The sequence below is a fragment of the Protomyctophum bolini genome (genome assembly GCF_963924005.1).
Source record: "Protomyctophum bolini genome assembly, chromosome: 2".
Lineage (NCBI taxonomy): Eukaryota > Metazoa > Chordata > Actinopteri > Myctophiformes > Myctophidae > Protomyctophum > Protomyctophum bolini.
Genome location: NC_137863.1, coordinates 22,352,614 through 22,362,613, shown reverse-complemented (window position 1 = coordinate 22,362,613; position 10,000 = coordinate 22,352,614). Strand labels below are relative to the sequence as shown.

General features: G+C 43.3%; 1 protein-coding gene across 1 annotated transcript in view; it reads right to left on the bottom strand.

Annotated features, from left to right (window-relative positions):
• Positions 1 to 2,010: 2,010 nt before the first annotated feature.
• Positions 2,011 to 10,000, bottom strand: part of mtss1 (MTSS I-BAR domain containing 1) — an 80,380-nt gene continuing 72,390 nt past the window's right edge. Inside the window, exons 15-19 of the mRNA XM_080777235.1 lie at positions 9,046 to 9,383; positions 8,343 to 8,559; positions 7,728 to 7,891; positions 7,173 to 7,313; positions 2,011 to 6,842 (exon numbers count right to left, since the gene is read on the bottom strand). Coding sequence (XP_080633361.1) covers positions 6,474 to 6,842; positions 7,173 to 7,313; positions 7,728 to 7,891; positions 8,343 to 8,559; positions 9,046 to 9,383 — 1,229 coding nt within the window. The 3' untranslated portion in view covers positions 2,011 to 6,473. The remainder of the gene's footprint in view (positions 6,843 to 7,172; positions 7,314 to 7,727; positions 7,892 to 8,342; positions 8,560 to 9,045; positions 9,384 to 10,000) is intronic.

Sequence of the window (10,000 nt, the reverse complement as noted above, 5' to 3'; positions counted from 1 at the left end):
AATCATGTAAACAAGTTCTCATATTCATACCAGCTACGGTTTAAAATAGCCAAATATCTGAATATGATTCATACTGTATGAGGCTGTGAATCACTGTCTATGAGTAGTGCCACGTTTTCCCGTAATAATATCCGTGTGTGTGTGTGTGACGTGTGGGTGTGTTTTAACTCTGAACCCATCTGTGTTGGGTTTCTCTGTCACAATAGCATCACATGTGTTTCTCATAGAGAAAATTAGTGTGAAATTATCATAACACTAAACCATAACCCTACTACTGGGCTGGGATACACACACACACACACACACACACACACACACACACACCCTAGGGGGTATTCTGAAGCCACAAATGGCATGATCCACCCAACACACGCCCAAGAGAGAGAAAGAGTGTGTGTGTGTGTGTGAGCAGAAAGTATGAGACATTGTGTGCGTGTGTCTGTCCCACCCTGTACCTAAATGACACCCTAGGGAGTGTGGGTAAATAGGTTTGCAGTTTAAATCATGGTGTTCTCAGAGTCGGAACAGATCATCTCAACCAGACCTGCTCTGTCGAAACGCTTTCCAAACTGAGGCTCTGGAACCGTGAACGAGTCTCCAAGCCACTGCTGGGGGGTCCACCCTGTGTGGGACCATTATACAGGACAGGTCCATCTCAATTCATTAGAATAGTGTGAAAGTTCACTCTCTTCCGTAATATAATTCAAAAAGTGAAACGTTCATATATTCTCAATTAATTGTATATAAATAAAGTATTTAAAACCCTTTTTTGTTTTAATCTTGATGATTATGGCATACAGCTCATGAAAATCAAAAAAATCCTATCCTATCTTTTACGAGACCACTAAAATTTTTAAACGAGACATGTCGACCATCTGAAAAGTAGCATGGAGGTGATCAGCCTGTGGCACTGTTGAGGTTTTATCGAAGCCAAGGTTTGTTTGATAACAGCCGTAAACTAATTTTATTTGTATTGTTGAGTCACTTGAGTGCATGTCTCACACCTTCATCTTGATCTTGATACTACAACCTAGATTCTCTGTGGGGTTCAGGTCAGTCCAGTTGGCTGGTCAGTTAAGCACAGTAATACTATGGTCAATACACCAGTTACTAGTCGTTTTGGCTCTGTGGGCAGGTGCCAAGTGCTGCCTGGAAAGGAAGATCAGCATCAACATAAAGCTTGTCAATGTACGGAGGCACACAGTGCTGTAAAATATCATAACAGATGGTTGTGTTGAGACTCTGGACATGTCAAAACACAGTGATGATTTTGGCCATGTTGTCTGCTGGTGTTGATCCACTGACAGTGAAAACTTAATGGTTTCAACACAGCCATCTTTTTAGAGTACATTGTGCTTCAGTATGTTGACAAGCTTCATGGAGATGCTAATTTTCCTTTCCAGCTGGATTTGGCACCTGCCCACAGTGCCAAAACTACTAGCAACTGACCATGGTATTACTTGAGACATGACACTCAACAAACGGCTGTTATCAAAGCAAACTTGGGCTTCCATAACACCTCAACAGTGACAGAGGCTGATCACCTACATGCCACGCCCCATTGATGAAATAATTTGTTCAAAAGTAGCCCAGACTTATGTATGACTGCATACATAAATATACTTTTCAGATGGTCGACATTTCTCGTTTAAAAAAATCATTCTTTTAGTGGTCTCGTAAAATATTCAAATATGATAGGATTTTTTTGAATTTCATGAGCTGTACGCCATAATCGTCAAGATTAAAACAAAAAAAAGGTTTTAAATACTTGCACAATTAATAGAGAATAATATATGGAAGTTTCACTTTTTTAATTAGATTAGGGAAAAAATGAACTTTTACACAATATTCAAATTAATTGAGATGGAACTGTATACTCTGTTGGGTGGAAACCTCATGTCCACACACACACACACACACACACACACACACACACGGAAAGGAGCCAATGGAATAGAAGGTCAATAAATAAGTAAATGCAAAGTAAAAAAAAAGTCAATAACCAAACAATCGATTCTCATTGTTATTATTGATCCCATTGTGATTTTCTTTTTTAAACAATCATGAAAACATTTGGATCATCATTTTAATCCTTTGTTCTTTCTCTCCATCCGGCCGTAGGTTCGAAAGCCCTCTGACAGATTCTGTACGGACACACACACGCACGTGCACACACACACACACACACACACACACACACACACACACACACACACACACACACACACACGCACACAGGCGCACAAGGTTTATAGCTTTTAGAGATTGAGTTATACCCGATTATACACGAGTTATACACGACTGGTGTCGTGGGCCAAAAAATAGCTGATCTACAAGCTCACATCGCAAAATAAATCCATTCATAAAATGCTGATGACCTCACAAGTATACAAACCTCTGCGTGCTTGTGCACGCATGCACGTGTGCTTTTGTGAGACAGTCTCACTTCCCATTCCTCGTTGTTTCTTAGCTGATCCCAGATCAAACGACTATTTTTGTTTTGTTTTTTCTTGTTCTGCTTTTTGTACAAAAATAAGTTGGAGAAAGGTATGCCAGTGCTGTAATCCAATTAACCATCTAAATTATCATCCTCTAATTATCGACAAGCCACGAAAAAATTAAAATACAACCCAGATATATAGATAGACATCTCTCCCAGGAATAGTACAGCTAATATATACATACACACAACTGCTGATGTGGGGCTCATCGCTCCAGTTACAGTAAATCAATCAATAAATCCATCCATCCATTGATAAATGAACACAAACGCAAAGACTGAAATAAGCGAGGCATCCTTTCAATTCTCTCATTAACAATATAAACAGTATTTGTTTTTATCATCATCTCTACGCAACTTGTATTTTCCAAACACAACAGGGATTACATTTCATCAACACCAGGGGGGCGACATTTACAGGCAAATTACATACAGGAAAAATATATATATCACCCACAACTTCATAAGTAACACTTTTATATCGTCGCTGTCGGCCAGAAACCTCTTATCTCCATGTTTTAGTTTTTAGCATTTCTTTAAGGCCCAACTTCATCATACTACAGCGTCACGCAAAAGCATCGAGATTGTCCATCTGCTACTTTTGCTATTTTTTAATTGGAATCCTGAAAAGTAACAGTTTTGGACATATGAGGTTTCCAACCGACAGAAGCGATATTCTTATACTTGTTCTTCATAGCCAGCTATGATTATCTATTCTAGATTTTTCTAATTGCAAAAGTTGCAGATCGACGTCGTTGTTGCTAGGCAACACTGCCGACGCCCGTGGCTGCGATATAAGCTGCTTGTTGGTCGTTGGTCTGTGTGGATCGTGATAGATATAAGCTGCTTGTTGGTCGTTGGTCTGTGTGGATCGTGATAGATATAAGCTGCTTGTTGGTCGTTGGTCTGTGTGGATCGTGATAGATATAAGCTGCTTGTTGGTCGTTGGTCTGTGTGGATCGTGATAGATATAAGCTGCTTGTTGGTCGTTGGTCTGTGTGGATCGTGATAGATATAAGCTGCTTGTTGGTCGTTGGTCTGTGTGGATCGTGATAGATATAAGCTGCTTGTTGGTCGTTGGTCTGTGTGGATCGTGATAGATATAAGCTGCTTGTTGGTCGTTGGTCTGTGTGGATCGTGATAGATATAAACTGCTTGTTGGTCGTTGGTCTGTGTGGATCGTGATAGATATAAGCTGCTTGTTGGTCGTTGGTCTGTGTGGATCGTGATAGATATAAGCTGCTTGTTGGTTGTTGGTCTGTGTGGATCGTGATAGATATAAGCTGCTTGTTGGTCGTTGGTCTGTGTGGATCGTCGCGTTGAGATGATAGATAAAAGGAGCACTTCACCCATTTAAGATGGCACCATTTCTATCTATTCACTCTCTGCGTCTCATTGGTAGACTGTGGACAGCTACCTAAACCTACTGTACCAATGGCATCGTCGATGGACATTCACAGCCAATAGAAACTACAGCCTTTCTCTTCCTGTGAAGTTAGCACACTGAAGTGAAGCCATCATTTTAAAAAAGAAGTTTTGAAAACCCTGCCTACCGATGAGGTCACTGGTAGGCAGGTTTCTGAACCGTCCACAGCCCACCAATGAGACACACAGGCTGCTTTTCCACTGATTGTTCTTTTTTCCACCTATTTTTAAACCAAATTAATTGGCTCAGATCCCTAAATGTTGGTTCGGAACCAAAAAAGACTTCTTCTTGCCCTGAAGTGGGAGCCAAAGTCACTACTCAGGTTGGAAGATGCAGATGTGATATAAACCATCATAAAAAATAAAGAACGGAACCAGTTATAGAACCTAAGTTATTTTAGTGGAAAAGGGGCCTCAGTGAGTAGACCATGTTATAACGAGCATTAGTGAGGATACAATTAAATGAAGATGAGGTTGGAAATGGGCGTGACGTGAAGTGCTCCTTCAAGCAGTAGACCTGTTGCTTGTCCGACAAAGGCAAAGAACAGCGTTATAAAAGTCCAAGGTTGTGACTGTTAAGTCATGTTTAAAAAAAAAAAAACATTATACCCATAAATATCGCTAAAGGATGGTTTTGTACCAACGACACCTTTGGTGTGACAAGAGATGAACTTTGAAATAACCGTACACGAGCAAAGGACAAAACGTATCAGTGGTTCTCAAACTTTTTTTCAATTTCTGTGTACACAAATGGAAGTACGGGTCAATTTGCATCCATTTGTACACTCTCAGAGTTACGGACCGATAATGGCCAGACCCACACCAATGCAACTCCTTGCAACTGCCATTGGGGATAATGGTTTCAAGTTGTTGCATGATGAGGAGTTGCATTGGTGTGGACTGGCCTTAAGGGTCCATTTTGACCCCACTTTGAGAACCACTGCGTCACTGTAACAGCATCAGCGGCCCGGAAGACCTCAAAAGGAGAACGTCCTATAAGGGGCCGTGTTCACAGAAAACCATTAATTTTTTTGGGAGCTGCCAGGGCCTTTCCTCCCATGCATGTCTATGGTTAAAGACACGCTGTGAGGAGCACTCATCTATTCCGCATCAAGCATCACATTTCATCTCTCTCTCTCTCTCTCTGTGCATCCAGCAGATTTTGGTGGAAGTGCACTAAAGCAAGGGTGCGTCAAGCAGGAGATAAGTTTGACCAACCCTATTATGGTTGACCGGAGTGCCTCAGGGCTCTGTACTGGTGTCTTTTCTGTTTTCGTTCATCGTCGATATGCTATCTTTCAGCGAAGGTGTTCCCCACCATGCGGATGCTGCATGAGGTTTCAGTGGTTAAGACCTGACATTGACGTCCATGTTCATGTCATGTTGTTTCAGCTAGGATGTTTTTGCTGATAATGACACCACAGGACATTCGAGGTTAGGTTTGAATGCTGCGTGCGTCAATAAACGCTCTGTGACTGCGAGAGCTCTGGGCTTGATATTCAACGTGCCCCTCCGCTCATGAAACCTTTGTCTGTGGACACGTCCCCTAAAAGCGTACCTTTCCTTTCATACCCGCACACATGACCCTAAAATATTTTAACTAAGCCAAGGTAGAGGTACCTGCATATCAGATGCTAATTGGTCCACATCGGTCCAATCAACAGGCCACAAATTAACGACCAGGAGGTTATAGGCACACTTTTGTCGATTGAACCTAAATCCTGTTGCTGTACAAGTGTGGCAAAACCAAACTATGTATTTAGAACCAAACTATGTATTTAGAACACATTTTTGACACAATTTGACCTCACAGCAGAAAAACGGGCATTTGGGTTCAAAATCGGCCAAGTGTCCGTGTAATAAAATAAAAACATAGTGAAATAAAACCACCAATCAACAATTGACAGTGCTACCGGACACTCTGATTGGGTAAGACCGAGTTCAATTAAACTTTATCGACGAAGCGAAATGCAAATGCAGACAGAAGAAAAGGCTAAAAACAAAAGACATCCGGTTTGCTCGTAGGAAGAAAAATAACTAAAATCAAAGATTTCTGTAAAAACAGAGTCTGAACAGAACCGAACCCAACTGAACTTTGGGAAGTCGAACAAACGTACGTTCCAGCGGCTTGTATTGTTTAATTGTTCCAAAGCACACAATCTCTAAACGACAAGTCTCTGAGATTTACAAGCCCATAATGTTGTGATCTTGTAAATTGTAGCCATTTTCACATCGCAACATGGCGCTCGGCAAAGCATGAATCAGTCCACAGACGGTCCCACACACACATGGATTACTGTGTGCTATTTGGCATCGCAGATTTAACCACTTAAACCCCATTATGGTTGAGCGGAGTCCCTTTAGGGATCTATGATAGTCTTTTCAGTGTGGGGAAAGTGAGCTTGTTGATCTGCTATTTTCAGCTAATCTTTTCCCACAATACGGATGCTGGGGTTTAAGTGGTTAATTCCGCTGAGATTTCACTTGAGCAAAAAAATAACTAAACAGCCTGAATTGTCTTGACCTGTGACGTCACAGCTACAGGCTCTCATTTGTGATTGGCGGGAGAGGGCAGGAAGGGGGCCGAGCGGTCGTTGGACACGGTCCGTCGCAGCTTGACCGCTCTGATCAGCGTCACCATGTCCAGCGGGCCTCTCTCTCTCTCCTCTTCTTCTTCTTCTCCTCCTTGCTCTCCTCCTCCTGTCTCCAGACCTCCCTCATGCTCCTCTGTGTGTTGGAGCGGGTCGGGGTAGGGCGCCTGGGGAAGCCCCGGCTCCTCGGAGCAGCTCTGTCCCTGCATGGTGGCTGCAGCAGGTGGCAGCTGGGGTGGTGGCGGCTGGGACTGTGGCTTTTGGGGGTGGTGGTAATGCGGCGGTGGGGGGTGTGGCTCTTTGAACTGGTGCTGTTGATTGGTCTGCTGGACCAAAGTTGTCATAGTTAACAAAATAACGAAAGCTAGAAAATTACAATAATAAAACAAATTACCAACTGAAACTGTATTGTGTATTTACAAAACAAACTAAAACCATCTGATATACTGTAGACTGTTTTCATTTTCGTTTGTGGATTGTTGGTGGTTCATCTGTAACTGAACTTTTTAGTTTTTATTACAACAATCTAACTAACATTAAAACTAATTAAAGCTATTATCATTTTCAAAAATAAAAGCTAGCAAATCTACTCAAAAACAAATTAAACCAACTGAAAAAAAAATGAAAAAAAAAGAAATATCCCAAACTATTCTAACCTTGTGCTGGACGGGTTGCTGTTGTTGCTGGTACTGCTGTAGATGGTACTGCTGTTGGTGGAGTTGCTGTTGGTTGTTTAACTGCTGTTGCTGTTGAAGCTGTTGATGGTGTAACTGCTGCTGCTGCTGCTGGTTCAGCTGCTGTTGGATTGACGGATTGAATGCTGTGTTAGCAGTGTTAACTCATGATCTACTGCTAAGGACCAGTTAAACAATGACCCAGACTGCCAAAATGAGTTATTATTGAATCACCAGCATATGGAATAACTCTGGGTTAACAGAATGATCCCAGAACGTTGTCCGCAGATGCCACCTACATTCAGAGAAAACAGTCTAAAACAGCCAACGGCACACACAGGAACTCCATTCCTGTGTTTTCTTCTCCCGATTGGCTACGGCCGATCACGTGACACACACGTCGACGCAGTGCAAGGCATAATATATTTTTTAGATAGATGTGAGTGCGCTGAAGGCGTGCACACCTCTAGTAAATTATATTTGCAGAGGAGGGGTGGGGGGAGTGGCAGCGGCTTAAGAAAGTTGAACAATGCTCACTTGTAAAGCACAGGCTTGTTGCTGCAGGTTTAGTTGCTGTTGGTTTAGTTGCTGTTGTTGCTGATGATGATTTAGTTGCTGACTGAGTTGTTGCTGGTTCAGTTGTTGTTGCTGCTGCTGCTGGTACTTCCTCTGTTGCAGCTGTTGTCCACCACCGCCCTCTGCTGGTCAGAAGGAGGTAGCGTTAGTATAGTAGTATTGCACTCAACTATTCCACAATCTCCCAATGCTGTAGCTCCGTTTGGAACCTTATCTCTACGCTTTAGCTCAGAGCAGAGGTTCTGTGTCAGGATATCCCTGCACGGGTAGAAAAGGGGTTGACCAAAAACAGTGGCGAAAACCCTTTTCGCAGTATCGTTTCCTAAAAGTAAAAGGTATCATAACCGAGCTACAGAAGATAAACTTAGTACAATAAGAAAAAAATAGCATGTAAAACTGCTTAAATCAGGCTTAAATGTTAAATGCTGTCCAGACAACCCCCATCCGCATGCGCAGTACTGCTTCCATAAGATTGCATTGGGAAAACATGGTACTGGCTGACTTCATAAGCTTTGTAAGTGGTTGTTTCACCTCTGTCTAAAACTTGTACGTTGCCTAAGTATATCATCTGTTTACCTTGGAAGTTGGGAACGGTGGGCACCGCCACAGGAATGGGCATCTGCCCTGGCACCAGCTGGTAGTAAGGAGAGGGTGACTGAGGGGGCAGAGCACTCAGGCTCTGGGTGGACGTGCACAGCTTGGCAGCGTGCGCGCTCAGCCCTCCTCCTGCACAGGAAGGAGCCACAAATACATTCTCCTCGCTGCTTCCTGGCCCCATGGCCTTCAGGGGAACCTGGGACACGGGTGGAAGAACAATTCAGCTCCTGACGACTTAAACAACTAAACTTTTCAGGTCGTGACCGCCCCAAAATAACCATATATATATATATATATATTTGATGATATCTACTCTGACAAGTGCATATAGATAGAAGTAGATAGTAAATATTGAGCATTTCTTGGGTAATATTTGACAATTTGGAAGGGCTCTCCGTCATTTAGCTGGGGTTCCTAGCTGGGGACCACCTGGAACCCCTTCAAGGACCACTGGTTGAAAACCACTACTCTAGCTGATGAAGACAGATTATACCAAAAACTATAGCTATCAGGCCTAGCAGAAACACCTTGGCTCTTACAAGCTATAAAATATCATGTCATATCATAATGCTTGACATACTGTATGTACTATCAAGAAAGGGGAATACTCAAGTAAAGCAAAAGTACTTTGAACTTGTACTTGAGTATAATACTTGGGTAAAAGTACTTTCCAACCACTGACCTGGGGCGTACAGATGGGGATGGGAACCCCGCCGCTGATCGTCCCGCGCCGATAGGCCGGTTTGGACTGTGGCTTCCGCCTGATGGTGGCCGTGTGGGACTGCGAGTGGTGCATGCCACCGCCCATCCGCTCGGGTTCGGCCAATAGGCTGACGGTGGAGGCGGGCCGTTTGGACTGCATCAGTTTGCGGTACTGGAAGCTCAGGTCCGAGTTGCGGGGGATGGTGGAGGACTTGTCGAAGTCCGACTGGCCCATGCCGCTGTTGCTATGGAGACGCATGTGGTGCAGGGAAATGGAGTCCCCGTCACCCCCATGGAGAGAGATGGACTCGTAGTCCACTAGGGGGAGGGAGGGAGGGGGAGAGGGAGGTTTAGATGTGTTGTATTTAAGTTACTCCCTACTGGTTTTGTAACTTTGTTCCATCTTCTATCTATAAATGCACCAAGTCTCTGTACGTCTGTCTGTGTGTAATCCACGTAACTCGAGAACTGTTCGATCCATCGACTTCAAATTCGACACACGCGTTCCACACCACCGCAGGGGGTGCAGTGGCCGGTGTCGAGTCGGTCGGACTCACGGTTGTCCAGAACCGCCCCAAAAAGGCCTCTGCCCGGGCTAGTAGGCCAGTGCCCAACGGGCACCATTGTAGAGGCTCCAACGCATAATATCTGGGTGGGGCATGCATTTCCAACTTGCATCGTTCCAAGTATGCCAGTGCCCAACAGAATAGAAGATTTGTGTTAAAAAGAATGCTAAATTATTTAAAACTTTTCCAAAAAAATAATTGAGATTTTCTTTGAAAACCACTGTTCTATATATTAGTAGGAGGAAAAGAAGTGAAAAAGCCATCAGAAACTGTTGAGTAGATGGTTTACTTGTGGATTCACTGTCAGAACAACTGTTTGCTTACATTATTATAGCTTGATTTATCAACATTTAACATACTGTACTACAA